The 17,780-nt window shown below is 58.3% G+C and overlaps 1 protein-coding gene across 7 annotated transcripts in view; it reads right to left on the bottom strand.

Moving 5' to 3' along the window:
* Positions 1–1,415: 1,415 nt before the first annotated feature.
* EPS15L1 (epidermal growth factor receptor pathway substrate 15 like 1) overlaps positions 1,416–17,780 on the bottom strand; it is a 98,505-nt gene continuing 82,140 nt past the window's right edge. For 3 of the 7 annotated variants that reach the window (XM_039243331.1, XM_039243332.1, XM_039243333.1), the window contains 2 exons: positions 6,882–7,087; positions 1,416–1,951 (listed from right to left, as the gene is read on the bottom strand). In XM_039243331.1, the coding sequence (XP_039099262.1) occupies positions 1,805–1,951; positions 6,882–7,087 (353 nt within the window). In that variant the 3' untranslated portion in view covers positions 1,416–1,804. Of the gene's footprint in view, positions 1,952–6,881; positions 7,088–17,780 lie in introns of those variants that run through there. The other 4 variants (XM_039243334.1, XM_039243336.1, XM_039243335.1 and 1 more) reach the window with 3 other exon arrangements.

Here is a 17,780-nt window from a genome sequence, read left to right as displayed (position 1 = left end):
TGAGGCTGACACAAAAGCATGGAAGCTGAATCACTGCAAAAAACGGTGAGGTTTTCACCTCATGCTCGAGGGCGGAGCCGTGATCACTTTGGGGAGCAGTGACACAGCTCCCTGAGGGGAGGAAGCCTGAGGAATCGCGCCCCCCCCCCCGCAGCCACATTCTGGAGGCTGCTCGCTCTTCCAGAGAGGATGAGGGGCACCTCAGAGGAAGCCCACAGGCTGCGTGCGAGGCCCCAGACCCGTGTCGCTGCTAGTCTCCTGGACACCAGAAATTCCAACACCCTCCAGGACTCCAGGGGCCCCTTGTCCGTAAGCTGGAAAAGGGAGATTTCCAAGTGAGGACTTTAGTAATAATTTCCCAATATTGGTTCATCGGTTCTAACAGATACAGATACACCATATTAGTACAAGAGATTCAAAACGGGGATTTGTCAGGGGCTTACGGGAACCCCTTGTATTAGCTTTGTGGTTTTTCTGCAAATCTGAAACTGGGTCTACAAAGTAAAGTTTATGAAGACATCAGCACAAGCAAATAAAGTCGGCTGTCAGGATAAAGGGTGTGTGCTGGGGGGCTGAGAAGTAGTGTGCAGGTGGGGGTGGGGGGAGCGGCCCTGCCATGGCTGGGGAAGGGGAGCAGAGAGGCCTCGGCCCAGACATACGCAACACACACTGAACTGGAACTTTTCCCAAGAAGGGTCTTAGGCTCTGACCCTACCTGAAGGGGCTGACCCTGACGTTCCCATCTCGTCCCCATCTGCATGGTCTGGGGGTCGGAGGTTCTCTGCGGCATTTCTCTGGATAAAGGCTCTTCCCAGCCTATATGCTCAGGCCACTCAGATTCGAAAGTTTTTGTCAGCTTTATCTGAGAGAAGTTGGTGGGGGATGTGGGGGTGTGAAGGAGGGGGTCTCATCTCCCTGGGGACAGTGAGAAGCAAAGCAGGAGCAGATCCTCAGTACCTTCAGCAACTTCTGAGGCTGTCCTGTTAACAGTTACATGGAAGCTTCCGGAACATTCTAGGAGAAAACAGCTGCCTCACTCTCTGGTCTCCTGGTTCTGGCTACGGTTTCGTACAGCCCCGCGGCCTTGCCCCTGATGTAGACCAGGTCTCGGTGAACTTCGCAGGACTCTTTTTTCAAACTGCAGGGCCCTGACAAAGGGCCACCTGCCCTAGTGACAGTGACCCAGGGGAGCCAGGGTGACCCTGAAAACCTCCCCGATTGGCTTTGCAGCCCTAGAAGCCACTCCCACACTGGGGATTCAAACCGGAACGTTCCATCTGGTTTTCCGCCCACCGTGGGCCGGGGTTGCCTCTCAGACACCACGTGTGAACGTCAGAGCAGGGAAAATCGTATTTAAATGAAAGGGAAAGAAAGACTGTGTTTTGTATTAAAATATTTTATATTAATCATTCAAACTTAATTTTATACAACGGATGCGTACATCGCCCAGACGTCTGTCGGGGGAGGGGGGGTCCGGGAGGCGTGGGGGGGTGGGGGGGGTGCGCCCGGGCGCTGGAGCCAGCAGGAGACTGAAGGCGGGAGTCACCGCCCTGCGCTCCGGGCGGCGGAGGAACCGGGTGCTGCCCCTCGGCGGTGACGCCTCCCCGGCCCCTCTGCCAGGGGAGCCCCCAGAGCCCGACGCCCTGCGACCGGCGAGCGCTCGGCGGAACCGCGGCCGTGGCGTGTCACAGCGCGAGCCGGGCCGCTGTGAGTGTGCGTGCGTGCGTGCGTGTACAGACAGACTGGAGCTTCCTCCGCCGCTCGGGCGCCCCGGGGCCGTCCCGCCCGCGCTGGGGCCGGGCGCCTAGGCGGCGGGCATGTCGGCCTTGCTGAGCGCGATGGCCAGCTCCAGGTCCTCCTGCTCCTGGCGCCGCAGCCGCGCCAGCCTCTCCTGCTCCGCCTTCTCGCTCTCCCGCTTGGCCCACGCCAGCTGCTGCTCCTCATTGCCAAACTGCAAAGGAAAACGGAGGTTGGGTTACTCGCTCCCCCCTGGAGCTGCGACCTGCCACTTGGGGGCGGGGGGCTGGAGGGGCGCGGGGGGGGGGGCGCACGCGGGACGCACAAGGAGGACCCCTGCCGCGTGCCGCCGGGGTGCAGGAAGATGCAATGCTGGGGTGCGCTGGGGTGGGGGCTGCCCGGTGCACACGTGGAAACCAGGAAAAGCCGGAAGCCGGTGTCTTGGCGGGGAGCGGGGAGGGGACACGCATGCCCCGGTCCTGACCCGCAGTCACATGCACTGAGAAACAGCCTGACCTGAACCACCACCGCGGACCTCAGAGAAACTAGCCACCCTGCCTTCTGCGGGAAACCAAGGCAGGCAACGCTAGAGCTGTGTCAGCCTGGGGACACGGGATTCCTGCAGCTCCCCGGGCCAGAGTCCGTGAGGCTTCACGGGGGTGTGAAGGAGGAGCCCCCACTCGGCCTCTTCCCGGGCGGCTCAGAAAACAGCAGAGCCACAGAGGTCAGCTGAACGGAGGAGCTCAAGCAGCGAAACTACAAGGCCCAGGCCTCGACGACGGGCCGCTGATACCAGTGGGTGGAAGGCACCGGGACTGGAGAGTTCTGGCACATGCATGGCTCTGCGCTTCAACTGTGCACAGACGACAGTCTTGAAACGTGGCATCTCCACGCCAGCCACGGTCCGGGGAGCTCTGGGCCTGCCAAGTGCCGCTTTGTACTTGAACGTTTACAGGAGCCCTGGCCTTTACACTGCCAATCGGTCCAGGAGTTCTTGAGGTCCTTTTCCAGAAGGTTCAATTCAAAAAAAAACTTTTTTTAAAGCAGAGGAAACCATTTTTGATACCAAGATGGGGCTTCAAACCAGTCAAGGCACCTTAGCTTTGTGGCAAGAGAAGCAAAGCCAGATCTCACATGCTCCTCCTGCAGCGTGGGTCCCTGACTCCCCCTGGGGACCCCAGTCACACACCCCAACAACAGACTCGGCCGCCCTGCGCATCTCTGCACCGGCTCTGCCGGCTCTCCGCTAAGCACTGGACGACACCAAGAAACAGGCAGGCCGGTCCTTTGAAAGGTGGCCCTCAGAAGCAGACACACAGACAATCCCAATCTGACACAGGCTTCGAAGAGGCCCGTGCAGACCCCACGGGGAGCACTGGGGAAGGAAGCACAAAATCTTCACGTGTGCACTGAGCCGGAGTGACAACCTGGGGGGTGAGCTCTTCCGGCAGGTGGGGACAGAGGCCTGGGGAGAGGGGAGGTGGCTGCAGAACCCTGGCCCTCAGCCGGACCTTCCCTCTGGGTCTGGGTGGAGGGGGGGCGGGGGCGGTCAGCTACAGGTGCAGACTTGGGGCTACAGGGCACCTTCATGAGTGTGGCTCTTGGGCCAACCCTGACGCTGTACAGAGTATGGGGTGGGAGGGGCTACACCTCGAGGGGCTTGCGCGCCAGTGTGGGGGAGGGGCAGTAGAGGGAGCCTGGTCTGGGCCACACATGGCTTGGAGAAGGAGGTGGGACAGGAGAGGCGGCCTCCCTCCGTCTGACCTTGGGAGTTAGGTGGGGACAGGCGTGGGGTCAGCATGAATAAGAATCATCCCCATGAAGAAAGGCTGAGTCTTACTTTCTCAGAGACACAACCCAGGAAAGCATTCGGGGCAGGGGACGGGGCGGGGGGGGGGGGGAGATGATGGGTCTCCAGCTAGGACTCCCTGATGTCTGGTCCCGGCCCTGTTTCCACCCATCACAGAAAGCCCCACCCCCGCACTCTGGGGAATTTTCCAACACCTCATCAGGAGAAAAACAAGGAAAAACCAACAAACGCTGGCAGAAATGGCCCCACAGTGCAGCCGACAGCAGCGGGGGGGGGACAGCAGTGTTGACAGGGACCTTGTCCTCTGTCAGCTCAGAGGAGGGGCAGGTGGGGGCGGACAGACACTGGCCAAGGTGGTCCGGCCAAAGCCCGGAGGGGCCGAGCATCAGCTGCGGCCACACCATGACCCCCGCCCAGCCCTGGGCTCTCAGGGTGTCACCACAAAGCCTCCTGCTCAGGGGTCTCCGCTTTCAAATGAGATGTGCTGACAGAACGTTCTGGATGCCTTCAGAGTGGATCGGGCTAGGGACAGCTTCTGGATCCTACACGGAGACTCGCACCAGGCATGTGGTTTGTACGCACTGAGAAGCAGGCTGGCCCGTCACGTCCGAGAGAACACAGGAGGAAGAGGGTTCCTTGTGGCTCCCTCTGGGCCTCGTATCAGCAGAAAATCCTCTCCCGGTCCCAGTGGACCCTGGTTCTCCAACCTGCCGGCATCGTGCAGCCAGAACCTGGAGCACCTGTGGGCGCAGCCACCGCTGCATCAACGGCAGCGGATTCCCGCTTCACCCCCGTGCCATCCAGGAGTGGAGATGGTGGGGCGCGGGGTGCATCCTTCCTCGGCATCTCAAGGCGGACACGAAGCAGTTTTCCTTCAGCGGCCTCTTGGCGGAAATCTGGGATCCAGACGGCTCTGCACACGAGGCGCCCGGGACCATTCCTCCCTGGGGCCCTGAGGCGTGTGACAGCGCCCGCACCGTGCGGTGGGCTCGCTGCCGCCATCGTGAGAATCACATCCAGCTCGGTTGACGGTGCACAGCGCAGCACATCCGATCTGATAGCTGCTCTGCTCTTAATGCAGACTTCTGGGGAGAAAAAGAGCCATTTTGCTAACCTATAAATGCTACTTCCTAATAAACACATCTGCCTGAGACAGAAAGTCTTGTTTTGAAAGAAATCTCGGAGACGTTTCCCGTGAACAGCTCCAAGCACAAGTAACCCATTGATGGGAGCTCGGGGCTCGTAAATTAGAGGCTTCCAGAGTGGCAGGGCCGGGGCGCCGACGGGAGACTGCACGCGCAGTGACACCGGCGTAACTGAACTTCAGTGCGGACCCAGAGGCTTGGCGTGTCCTGGTGGTACAACATCTGAGCTGAAAGAGCCGCGGTGCCAGTGTGCCGGGCGGTAAGAGACCCCGCAGCGCTTGCTGGGGGACGCCGAAATACACAGACCGGAGGGACCGCCTCTGGCCCTGTTGTGAGTTGGCCCAGATCTTCAAGGTCCAGTGAACCAGAAACCAGTGGCCAACGGGCTGCATCCCTGGATGTCACGGGAACGCCGAGGCATCCCGAGTGCCTCGAGCTGGGACAGGCTGACTACCTTGGGACTACGGAAGGACCGAAGGGGACAAACCAAACCGGCTAGGCGTCCTGCCCGCCTCTCCCACACTCCGTCCCCGCAGAGTGGCCAAATCCCACTGTCGGGTGATTTCCTCCGGAAAAACTGGGGCATCCCAAGCGGGAAAGGCGATTTCAAAGAAAGAACAGCAGGGCTGCAAACTGGGCGGAACCTGATCCCCCACCTGGGAACGAGGATGATCAAATACCAGTGGGGTTTCTGGAATGACCAGAAATGTTGGGCCAGAGGACAGCTTGAAACCTCAGACTTTTTTGCTGTTTAAAAAATATCTTCCCCAAACCAGCCATCAGGTGGGGGGTGGGGGTCACAGGAACAGAATCGTGCATTTCAGAAAGAGAACAGTCATTTCTTCCGATTGCCAATCACATCGACTTACCCCTCTTCCCTACTCAACACAGAGGACCTGAATCATGCGTGAACAGCTCTATGTTTCTCATCAGTGTTTAACACTTTTTCCCCCACCAAAACACAAATGCGGGACTATTCACGAAACTCTAGATAAAGTGGGTTTTGTTTTTGGCTTTTATTAATGATGTCGCCATTTGTATACATCCACAGCGTGCACTGGCTGCCAACGAAATTCAGCCAACTGCAGTCGTAAAATACTTACAGGTCGCCAAGAGCCGGGAACGGGTCGGCATCTTGGGCAATTTCGGTAACGCCACGGGATGGCTAGCTGTGCACGAGGCGGATCCAAAGCGGATCAGGCGCTCACTGGGCACCGACGGGGCAGGGCTAGTGTTAGGGCAGAGGTTCTGGGGGCAGCAGCGCCAGGTGGGTGAGGTCGTGTGCCTCCACCTCCTTGCCAGGAAACAAAAGTACTTTGCAAATTCGAATGAAGGAAACCTTTTTAAAAATAGGGCGCAACAGACAGTGAAACCAGTTCTGGGAAGGCAACATCTGAAGCTCTCGGAGAACGAGATTCTCGGTACCGAAAACAGCCCAAGAGGACACTGTTTTTCGAGCTGAAGTCTCTTTTGCACGCAGAGAAACAAAGCCAGGCTTTCAAAAACCGCAGGATTAGCTTCCGAAAAGGCGCTTAACTTTGCTACCTGGCTCTGGGAGGGTTTAGGTTTGGTTTTGGCAAAGGGGAAGGGCTTCAGAGCGGTTTTTCTGGGCTGGACTCCCGTTTGCATTGTAGCTGGTAACTGAACTAAGCACTAAAGAAATCAAATGGCCCTTCCTCTGCATGCCCTGCCTGGGTCCACCGGCCCACGCTAGCCGCTCACAGTGCCCTGGGGCTACTCTGTCACGGCTCATGCAACGAAGACCCTTTTGGGGGCAGTGGGACCCTAACGAGACTTTCGCCATCTTGTTCTCAGACGTCGGCAGCGTGCGGCGTCTCAGCTTCCGAAAGTGCCTGAACACAACAGCCTCCGGGCGACAGAAGTGATACAGAGCCTAAGCAGGGGACAGAAACAGGCCGGCCTGGCCACCCCGCGGGAAGAACACATGACTTTTGTCACAGAGTATCCAAACTGGAGCTCTTTTTCTTTTTTATTGAGAAACGGTTTTTCTTACAGAAAGCGGCAGTACAGAATAAATAACACGAGTGATAGCATTGAGGTACCGGGAGGCATGAGCCAAGTCTGCCGTGGGAAAGACAAAAAAAAAAAAAACAAAAAAAAACAAACAAAAACCCAAAGAGGCTGCAAGCGGAGGGCTGAGGGGGTGGCGCGGAGGAAACTCAACTTACAGAGGTGAAGTCTGCAAAGCCCAAGGAAGAGGCTTTAGGAGGTTTAGCTGAAGAGGAGGGAGCAAATGGATCTTTTCCACTAAACGGGTCCCCAAACCCCTTTTTATTTTGGAACGGGTCACTGCTGTCAGCCCCGAGTGGCTGGAATGGATCGGGGGACTCGGGGAAGTCTGCAGAACCGAGCTGGCTTACGGGTGTACTTTTACCTGGAAAGGTTAGGAGAGAAAACAGAAAGGAGAAAAAAAAAAAAAGAAAGAAATACAAGTTACTGACCATGGACAGAACCAAGTCCTGATGGAGGAGGCCGGCCCACGCTCATGGGGACAACCCTCTCCCCTCTTTGGAAAGAGCCGGAATGCCGCTCACTGGTGGGGCAGGTCCCGGGGAATCCTGGGCGGATCTCGCCTTGCGTGCGCCTCATCCCAGAGGCTTAACAGGTTTGTGGGCGATACAAGAAAACCGCTTCGGACCACCCCCTCCCGTCCCCGCCCCACACAGCAAACATGCACTGTCCTTAGCAAGCGTACGTGCAGGCATGTTTCAAAGTGGCTCACTTTAGTGTGACAACACATTTACTATCACACGGAGAGTCATCGCTGAGCAGAAAAACACACAAAAAGCTTCGAACAATTAAAAAAAAAAAGAGGGTTGTTTGCGGTTAAAAGGGAGGGATTAGTTTCACGGCAAGGCAGACCACTGCAGGGCGGGTGTGGGACAGACGGGTTCAGGACTAGAGAGAACCGAGGCTTCTCCCGAGTCCTGCCAATGTGCTAGAATATTCCACCAGGAACCAGGGGCCTCCCCAGGCCTGCCGAGCAACACCCGATGAGCCTCCAGGATCTGCCGGTTCTGCAGGCCAGGTCCCTGCCTGACGCCACTCCTTTGCCCAGTGGCTGCCCAGCGTGGTCGGGGCACCAGGACTGAGGTGTTTAATTTAGTCCAAGCGGGTCCGTGTCCAAGCCCCAGGTTAGAGACTAGGGGACACCTAACACAATTCCAACTTGTCAATCCAGCTATTTACGTTTACTCTCACAATTTCAAAACTAATGTGCACGAAGAACCTATAAGCCAAGGGCCACATTGCATATACACGTGACCTTGGACATCTAGCTACACATCCAGAAAACGCTTCCAGCCCTGAGCGGCACCTCAGGTGCCCCCATGCAGCACCTAAGCCTGGCACAACTGCCTTCCTCACCCAGCCAGCCTCTGAGAGGCCGCCCTCCCCCACTGCCCGTCCGTCTGCAAGCCCAGCTCAAACCATCCTCTCGTGCTGCTTCTCGGGCTGATTCCAGAGGCCCCGAGGTGTCCCTAAGAGCTCTGGGGCCACGGCCTGCCTCCACTTTTTTTAGCTAAGACCTCACCAACGACAAGTACCTCAGCCCCCGGCTGGCCTGCTTCCTATGTGTGAAGCAGGAATAAAGAAGCCGGGGCCGGATGAGCGGCTGATGCACAGCGCCCCTTGGAGCAGCTGGGGTCTGGCCCCCCACCCCTGAGGTTGCCCTGGCATCCTGCACCACAGTGGGCACTGCCCTTCTGGGTCACACCGCCTGCCCCAGGCAGTACCAGTGGCACTCACGTGGACCAAGAAGTGGGGAGAGGGCAGGCTGGCGCCTCAGCCACTCTCTCCCTATGGCCTCAAATCAATTCATAGGCAGACGCAGGGCCCAACGGTGGATGGGCCCTATGAGCTAGAAGGAGCCCCCACAGAGAGCCTTTGCCAAAGCGTGGGTGTGGCACGGGGGGACGGGTTGCGGGACCGGGTGGGTCCCTCCCCAGAAGGGTAGTGCAGAGTCTGTGCAGCAGGAATTAGGACCTCTCTCTCCCGTAGCAAGTGACGCGTCAGAGAGAAGGCCTGGGGGTGCCCCTCACCTTCTATACTGGCTGAGACTACCGCTGGTGCCCCCCCACCGCCCCCGTCCACGACAACCCCGATCTTCAAGCCGTCCCTCCGGCACCAAGTGCTGCTCTGGGTGCCATCCTCCCTGATGTCAGCTCTCCCTCCTCCTGCAGAGAGCCGGGTGTCCCCCCTGGACAGCCTGCCTGGCTTGTCCTACTGGCCTCGAAGCTCCTCCCCAACATGGCCACCATGCATGGCCAGCCTACTCCCTGCTCTGATGGATAAGCCAGCAGGTGGGTCAAGGCCTCCCTGGCCCCCAGACTACGGGGAGAGGAGACAGCCATCAGGTGAGGCCAGCCCAGCAGCTTGCAAACTCCAGGCCTGTCCACCTGAAAAGAGTGGGGACAGGCCTTCTCCAGGGGCACCCCAAGCAGGAGGAAGGGTGGGCATGCCCCCACCACCCGGAGATGCCCTATTTCTCTCCACAGCCACTGCCCCAAACAAGCGGCCCTCCTCTCTGCCGAGTCCCTGGGAACCTCTCCCCTCACTGGCCACTCCCCCTCCCAGCTTCCTGCCCCACAAGCCATCCTCATCCAGCAAGATGGCTTTTGAACATCAAGCTGATCTGCACACTGCTTAGATCTCCCAAAGGCTCGCTGCTGCTCCAGGAATACACACCAGCCCGGCTACCTCAGCACCTCCCCCCCCCCCAGGCGCGGTCCTTTGTGCCTGCTGGTCCCCGGCCTGGGACACCCTTCCTCTTGCAGAGTGACACAGAGGCTACCCCTCCCCACTTGTGGCTGGGATGCCTCCCCGTCTACTGCTCTGCGGCCCCTGATATGTTCTGTCATTATGTCACGTGTGTGTGTTTGCTCCCTCTCAACAGAACACGAGCTCCATGGGGCTAGGGCCCCCTGTTCACTGTGTGCCCCATGCTTGAAACCCCTCGTCGAATGGAGCTTTCCACCCTGCAGGCTCGCCACATCCCCCGCCCCGCCCCATGCTCCCCCATCTCATGGTGACTCCCAAAGTCCCGCAACCCGTGCCAAAGTCTTGCCCACCGCCACTCCTCTGGGCCCGAGTGGCACCTCCCTTCCTGGGACCCCCCGCCCCCCATCCCCACCCAGTGTGGGGCTTTTTCCTGGCTGAGCCCTCTGCCCGGGATGCACTCCCAACTCAGATGCTACCACCCTCTCGGGGAGGCCCCTGTGCCCGGCCCCAGGGCAGGCCCGATCCACCCCTGGGAGATGGGGAGGGCACAGCAGCTGCGCTTCGACCTGGTCCTCCGCCTAAGTCTCCTAATCAGTGTGAAGGGGTTATGGGCTGACCTGCACCCCCCGCAAATTCATTCTGCTGTCTTTCCCCCCCAGCGCTGAAGAACGTGACTGTATTTGGAGACGGGGTCTTTGAAGAGGTGACTAAACTGAAATGTCCTATGGGTAGGCCCTTGTCCCACAGGAATGGTGACTTTACAGGAAGAGGGGATGAGGACACACGCGCACGGAGAGCAGGTGGTGTGATGTGAAGACATGAGGAGATCACCAGCTACCAGCCAAGGAGAGGCCTTGCAAGGAACCAGCCAAGCCTGCCGGCGCCTTGGCCTTGACCTTCAGCCTCCAGAACCGTGAGACGCTGGGACATTTCCGTGAAGCCGCCCAGCCTGTGGTTGCACTATGGCGGCCTGAACACACTCACAGGGGGTCCCGGAGGGCCCACCCTGGGTGGCCGCCAGAGCAGGGACCAAGAGGAGGGGTGGACCCGCCACAGGGCCAAGCTGTACTGGTACGCCAAGGCCGACAAGCTGTGCCAGCTCGTTGGCGCGTCCTCTATGGCTGCTTCACGACGGCGCAGGCCTGCAGGGGATGAACACGGACTCTCTGGCCTCTCATGAAAGATGTGTGCACACCCGATGTGCAGCGGCCTCATGGCTCGGACAGCCGGCACTCACTTCTTCCTACCAAGCCATCAGGTCCTTCTGGGAGACTGAAGCCCCCTGGGTCCCCCACAGGGAAACTGAGGACCCCTGGCTGCAGCTCTCTGCTCTGCTCAGAGCCACTCAGAAGCGTCTTCCTTCCCCTTGGACCACTTCACAGGCGCCTGCCCATCTGCCTCCTCAAACCTCAAACCCTCCCTCGGACCCTCCTTTCCCACAGGGGGGCGCATGCTGGGGGCCACCCCTAAGAGAGGAAACAGGCCCCAGAAGATGTCCCTGCAGAGTGTGCCAGGGGGCAGCCTCCACCTCGCCTTCCAAACCCCACGCAGCGGCACCATCTGAGGCCTGAGTGCGGGGAGACACACGTGCTCCAGAGGGAAGCCTGCTCCAGAGGGAAGCCTGCTCCTGGGGCCCGACCAGGAACACTGGCCCTCATCTGCACACCAAGCCAGCACATGCAAGGACCCTGAAGGCCACAGGCAGGGGTGCCCTGCGGGATAGCATCCTGAGGGTTGGGGACACAGGCTCAGGTCCGACCTCAGCATGCATGGTCCTCATGGCACAGCCCCTTCCAGCCTCTTTCCCATGGCCACTTCTGCCGTCCTGACCACCTGCACCAGCCAGCCCGGCCAGCCTCTCCTGCCTCACCCTTCCCTGGCAGACCCCCGCCCCCGCCCCAGGGCTCACCCCTCCCCTGCGGGGTCCCCAACTGCTGTGTCCTCCTCCCATGGCACCGACTTTCCTGGGCTAGCCTCCAGCATACGAGGGTCAGCTCCTCATAGGCAGGGCTCAGCAACTGCTGGAGCCAGAAAATACTCCCTGTCCCTGACAGGGGTCCTCGTGGGCCCGGGACTGCCATTTACAAGAGCCACAGGACTGTCCTGAGGGACCGGAGGCCCTTTCTTGGAACCCCTCTGGTGAGAGCTAGCAAAGAGTTCTGGCTTCCCTCCTCTGCCAGAGAGAGTGATATTCACTGGTGTACTCTGAGGCTGATTTTTTTTTAAGTCAAAAACTAAAATGAGAGTGGACCAAAGAGGAAAATTCTAAAACAGGAAACAGTACGGAGCTGCCGGGGACAGGCTGACAATCCCAGGGCTCGGCGGCAAGTCCAGGTGGACAGCTGCTTGACTTTTCTTGCAGGGTCTGGTCCCAAGGGCAGACAACTATGCAGGGACCGAGGGGTCAGCCGACCCCCGCTGGGCACCACGAGCGAGGCGCACAGCGGTCCGAACGTTCAAAGGTGTTGCCTACTCTGTGCTCTTTCCTTCTTTTAAGTCGGGAACATCTCCCCACCCTGCTTCGGGTTTGCTGTGGTTTCTAAATTGCTTTTCGGGGGTGGAGGGAAAGGGTTCAGAACCCAGCCCGCTAGGATTTCAAGCTGAGGTTTCTGACAAGCAAGGGGTATCAGGGAGATGAAAAGCGTCGTTCACATCAAAACTGCCGGGGCCTGGCCTTGCTCCGCTGCTGAAACCGTTGTTATTTAGAAATCGTGACTGTGTTAATATGAAACCTGGGCGCGTCAACTGCTCTTGATTTCAGAGGGGAAAGAAAAAAGAAACAAAACGGTTTTTTCTCGGTTGTCTGTTTTTGTGCTTGGGCGCAGGGGCTGAATTATTGGACCTGACACGTGCGAAATCGGTGGCGTCCCTGGCTTGGCCTGACACCGTGCTGGCGATCAGAGGCTTTCCGCAAAGAAACGCATACCGTGACTGCCCTCGGTCCAAACTTCCTACTCTGCACCCCCATTTATTTTTAGCAGCTGCACTTTTAAAACATTCTGGGTGTAGTTCCTGCTTTTACATAACCACTTCTGCTAACGCCTTAATCGTTTTTCCGATTTTCTGAGGTGTAGTTTATCCTGAACGTGACAAAGTCATTTTACGCGGCCTCCGCGCCCCTGAGCCAACTTGCTGCCCGTTTTCTGCCTCTTCCACCACTCCAGGTACCACGAGTGAGGAAAGATGCCGATTAGAACATGGTGCAAAGGAGGCGACGATAATCACTTTTTTAAAAAAAGCTGTGAAAGAAACTAACCAGGGCGATTCCCGAGACACGCCATTTGGTAGGCGTGGCGTCGTCATTCCTAGATGCCCCCACGGGGTGCCGCCTGACCCCGTGGCAGAGGGACGCCGCTGAGCGAGGGGGCACCAAGCGACGACCTGGGGGGCCTGGGGGCTGCTGACGCGCCCCCCCCCGATACTCTCCAATCCTCAGAGGAGTCCTCCTTACCAGAGGAGTGCAAGATTGAAGAAAAGGCAAAATAGGGCTTATTTCAAACCGCAACAGTTTCAACAGCTACCCAAGCGGTGCACCGAAACCGCACACAGGACTGCCTTCAGCAAAAACAATATGAACCCGATGGTTTACCACAGTGTATGCTGTTAAAAAAAAAGAAAAACCAGTGGCCGGCTCCACCCTGGTAGAAATTTCTTTAATTCTCCTGGTTAACTTTTCAAGGCCATGTGTGCCCCCCGTGTCCGCCCCACCCTGCGCCCTGGGTGCCCGGGATCAGGGCAGCAGCCGGGCCCCGGGCAGGCGCCCCTGAACGAGCCTCGGGCGGCAGGACTGCCCCCTCATCACTCCTTTCCCAACACGCTTTTCAGGAAACTGCCGCCCGGGAAGGGTCTGCGAGAGCCCAGCCTGCCATCGGGGAAAACAATGGACACACACGCGGAAAACCGGGAGAGGGCTCAAAACTCTTGATGGGAGGCAGGTTCCCTGACTCGAAAGTCTTTGCTCAGGAGGAGGGAAGAGGTGTGGGGTGAGGGTCTCGATGAACCCGAGGGGTGAAAATACCAAAAATGCACCGAAGCGCGAGCACGTTTTTCAGCCCAACTGGACACTGGCTGGGTTCTATTTATAAGATTCAAGGCCGTAGCTGGAAAACGCAACTACGTTTCTGGAGCTGAGAGGTAAATACAAAAACAAGACAATATGACAACAACAGAAAAAAAAAGAAAAAAGAAAGAAAACAAGAGCTGTGGTCAGGACAGCTGCCCCACCTTAGCTATTACCCTGCACAACACAGGACGTCTGCGCAACTGCCACTTATGCCAGCGCGGGGACACGTCCACGCGGCCGCCCCTCACCCTGCACAACGGGGAACCCTCAGGCGGCCGCCCCTCACCCTCCACAGCTCCTGCCCCACCACACGGGAGGGTTGCGGCCAGGGAGGGGGCACTCTTGGCCTCTCCCTTCCCACCCCTGCCCTGCTCTCAGCAAAACGGATTAACCAGGGGGGCAGTGGGGAGGGAGAGAGACAGAGAGAAAGGCAGCCTGTCCAGGGCACAAGCCTTCACATTCACAATCCCTTGGAAACCTCTGATGGAGGGAGACTGCTTTTCAATCAACGCATTTCGCCGGCTTCCTCTGGCCCCCAGCCGGGGAGGGACACAGAGGGAAGGCAAGGGAGGGAAGAAATGAGCACTCGGGACCCACTAACGGCCTGCAGGCGAGGAGTCCTGCAGACGCCAGCCCTGCTCGCTGCCGCTGATGCACATGTGAGAGCAGGCAAGCCTGGGAGATCAAAGCTGTGCCAAGTAGCACAGCCCCGGCAGATAAAATCTGAGGTCCCCACCATCGCAGCGTTGAGATTTTCCACTAAAAATATTTACTGAATTTTAAGAAAAATCTGCTTAACGCATTGAGGGGAACAGGATGAGGTTTGGTACTGAATTGTTGAGAAAAGCTGACCAAATATTTACTATTATCCACCAGGCAGCTCCACAACCGATATGTTTTTCAGCCTCTGTGGTGTCTGAAGTGGTCAAAGGTCAGGGAATTGAGCTGGGTGACGAGCCCCGGGGACGTAGGGTCAACCCACCCTCAGAAGAGAAAGGAGAAAAGGGGGAAGGAGGATAGCCACGCTCTTTGGGTCCTCAAACAACAAGTATCCCCAGAGAGAGGATTTTCGAGAAGTTTCAACAAAAGGCTCCTGACGGGGGCTACTTTAGCTCTGTGCAAAAACAGGGAGGGGAGTACGTGACTTATGAGTGAATTTACAAATCGCAGATCAGTCTTTATGACAAAAACAAGCCAGACTGTAGGTCTCACAGTTCTGCTTTTGCAAAAATCACATTTGTCCTTTGACTTTTGCCTTCGACGCACTCTGCTGGAGCAGCCCCGTGCGCCAACCTGCACCGTCCTCTCCCAGGGGCTCAGGACACCCTGGGGAGGGGACGGGGAGACCCTCGTGGCTACGCAGCCACCAGATGGGGGGAGTCCTGGGTCTGCACCTCAGGGCCAAGGTGGCCCAGGCTTTGTTCGCCCCGACAGAGGGGCTCCAGAGCTGCCAGACCGCTACCTCTGCTCTGGCAGAAAGGCGGCGTGCCCACATTTAACAAAATCACAAGTGTCACAGGCGGGTCTGAAAGACGGTTAGAAGGTGTGCGTGCACTGGAGATGCACAGCCCCCCGGGAGCCCCCTCCTGGTGTGGGGGCAGCCTGGAAGGAGTCAGAACAGCCTTAGCAGAATGGGGAGCCCCCCTTGCTCTCTGTATGGCCAGATTCCCCCCTGCCCCACACGCATATGCTGTTTTTCAGCTGATGAAGGCAGAGGAAAAGGGATGACTCGGTGCTTTGAATTGAGAGACGGGGGAACGAGGGACTGTGGAGAAGTGGGGGCCACACTGGGCCCCTCTTCCTAGGCTCCCTCACCTCACTCTAAATGGAACCAAGGGGGTGGGGGAAGCCTGGCAGCAGGCACATGAAGCCCTCGAGGTGGCTGGGAGGGGGCCTGGGGCCAGGAGCGGGGCACGTTCAGATGCAGGATGGGGGTGTCCAGGCTCTCTGAGCCTGCTCCCCACCCCGAGGCTCCCAAGCCCCCCAGGGACCTGGCTAGCTGAGCGCGGTTCCCTCTGCTCCAGGACCCTACGCCACTCACTGAGCAACAGATCACAACTGTGTCACTCAACTCCCACTCAATCTTCCCTGCGGGGCGCGGGAGGGTGGGCGTGCGCTAAGATAGGCAAATGCTTCTATTTTCAAACTCAGCCGACTCTGCAGAGCAGAAATGCACCCCAAAGAACAGTCTGTCTCCAGGCACTTCACAAGGAGGAGGCTGAGAGGAAAAGGGCGTTTCTCTGTCCGCGGGAAGCAGGGTCTGCCGGCGAGCACGTGCCGCCAGGGAGTCCCCCCGCAACCCTGACACAGATGCCCGTCCCCCTCACCCCTGCCAGCGGGGGGGTGGGCAGCAAGCGGGAACGGAGGGCTCCGCCAGCCTGGGCGCCCGAGGCTCCGCTGGGGCACCCGACCCTGTCTGGCCAGCCAGTGCCAGAATTTTCCAGGCTTCAGGAGATGGCGGTGAGCCGCTCTTGTCCCATTCTAGAACTTCATATGTACCCACCGAATTATCTCTTTGAAATCATCGTGGGAACGGAATTAAAGTAGTTAAGTTCAAGGCTGAGGTGCTAACCGCACGGCTCAACTGGAGAAGCCATTTTAAAAGTGGATCTTGAGCAACAAACGAGGTCCAGGACCCATGCGGGCGAAGGATGGCCACCTCGGTTTCACTCCCAGCCAGGCCTGTCCGAGCAGGTGGGGGGCTGAGGGTGAACACGGGGCTTCCTCCACGGCCGGGTCCCGTGGAGCAGCTCCTCCAGGTTGGGCAGGGTGACCGCCGCGTGAGCGGGTGGCCTGCAGGAGGCGGCAGCCAGAATGCCGGCCGAAGCCAGAAGCCGCAGTCACCGCGTGTGGCGTCCACACACAGGTGTGGGAGGGGACTCATGTTCCCGGGGAGACAGGACTTTTTTTAAATCATTTGACTCAAACGGGACACAGGTTAAATGCTATTTCATTTTCCTGTGTTCGTTGGAGAAATGAGGGGAGGAGGGACAGGGCCAGAAAAGATACCCTGGGCATGTGCACGGCTTTATTCTGGAGGTGAAAAGGTCATTAGCAGTAATAAAAGGCTAATTAAATTGCGGAGAGGTTAAAGGTGACTTGCCGGTTAGCGGTGAAGGCCCGCTAGCTGGTGGCACCCAGCGCTGCAGGGACCGAACGCAGGGCTGCACTTGCAGGAAGTGGGCAGGGTGGGGCCGAGCGCAGGATCCCGCTATCTGTCGCCAGGGTGCGGAGGCCCAATCACTGACACCCACACAGCCATTTCCTGCCCTTAAAAAAAATCTGTTTCTCCCTTTGCAAATCAACAACTTTTACCTAGAAACTCTTCAGCGGTGAGTTCTGACTGATCTCGGTCTCTGATCCGTTGCAGAAAATATACCATTGTTTACCTGGGGGAGGTGTGCGAGCAACAGCTTTAACTGACAGGTTTCGGAGGCTGCGAGCGGGGTCTGTTTTGCATCTGCCTGAAAGAAACCATTCTCTCTACCCCAAACAGGCACCTGCTGCTTACTGAATACCTTGACAGACCTTTCTAGAAAAGAGCTCTCAGCACAGAGAACTCAGTGCGGACCCTGGAGCTCCAGGTGTCCCCGAGGGTGATTCTCGATGGTCCAGAGGGTCCGCCCTCTGGCTCGGGTCAAGACAGAACTCCCTCTTTAGCAGTGAAAGCAGATGGCCAGCCGTGGACTGCCCCAGTCACATGTACACGACACCAGGACTCTTTCCTGGGGAACCTCGGCCAGGCTCCCGGGTGGCCGGTCCCCCATCGTGACCGCACAGGCTGATGCTTAAATACACGAGTTTACTGCATGTCCATTAAACCTCAGGTGAGCTTTAGAAAACAAGCACAAACAACTCCCACGGAACGTGAACGCTGCAAGATACAGCACGCGAGAGACGGTGCCCAAAAGACCACGCGTGACTCAGACCCAAGCGTGCACTCGGCCCCGCACAAGCGACAGCAGCTGGACTTCGCCAGAGAGGACCCCGGAGCCCTGTTTGAAGTTCAGCTGCCCATGCTCTGACTCTTCCAACTGCAAAGATTTCTGCCCAACTGCAATCTCGTGGGGGAGAGGGTGCCTTGGTAACTCCGGCATGCATATGGCTGCCTCTGGGACAGGAGCCTGTGGAAGGAGGACCTGTGCCCTGGTCCCGGGACCCCAGGGATGGGGCGGGGTACACGTCACACACACCACCGCGAGGGTAGCCACTATGCAGGGCACTTTCCCCACACGGCCTCCACTCGGCCAGAGTCGGTCCCATGTTCAGTCAGGGAAACCGAGGC

The sequence above is a fragment of the Hyaena hyaena genome, unplaced genomic scaffold (genome assembly GCF_003009895.1).
Source record: "Hyaena hyaena isolate Hyena2069 unplaced genomic scaffold, ASM300989v1 scaffold_227, whole genome shotgun sequence".
NCBI classification, from domain to species: domain Eukaryota; kingdom Metazoa; phylum Chordata; class Mammalia; order Carnivora; family Hyaenidae; genus Hyaena; species Hyaena hyaena.
Note: the sequence above shows the minus strand (reverse complement) of the source record. Positions and strands in the feature narration are given on the sequence as shown.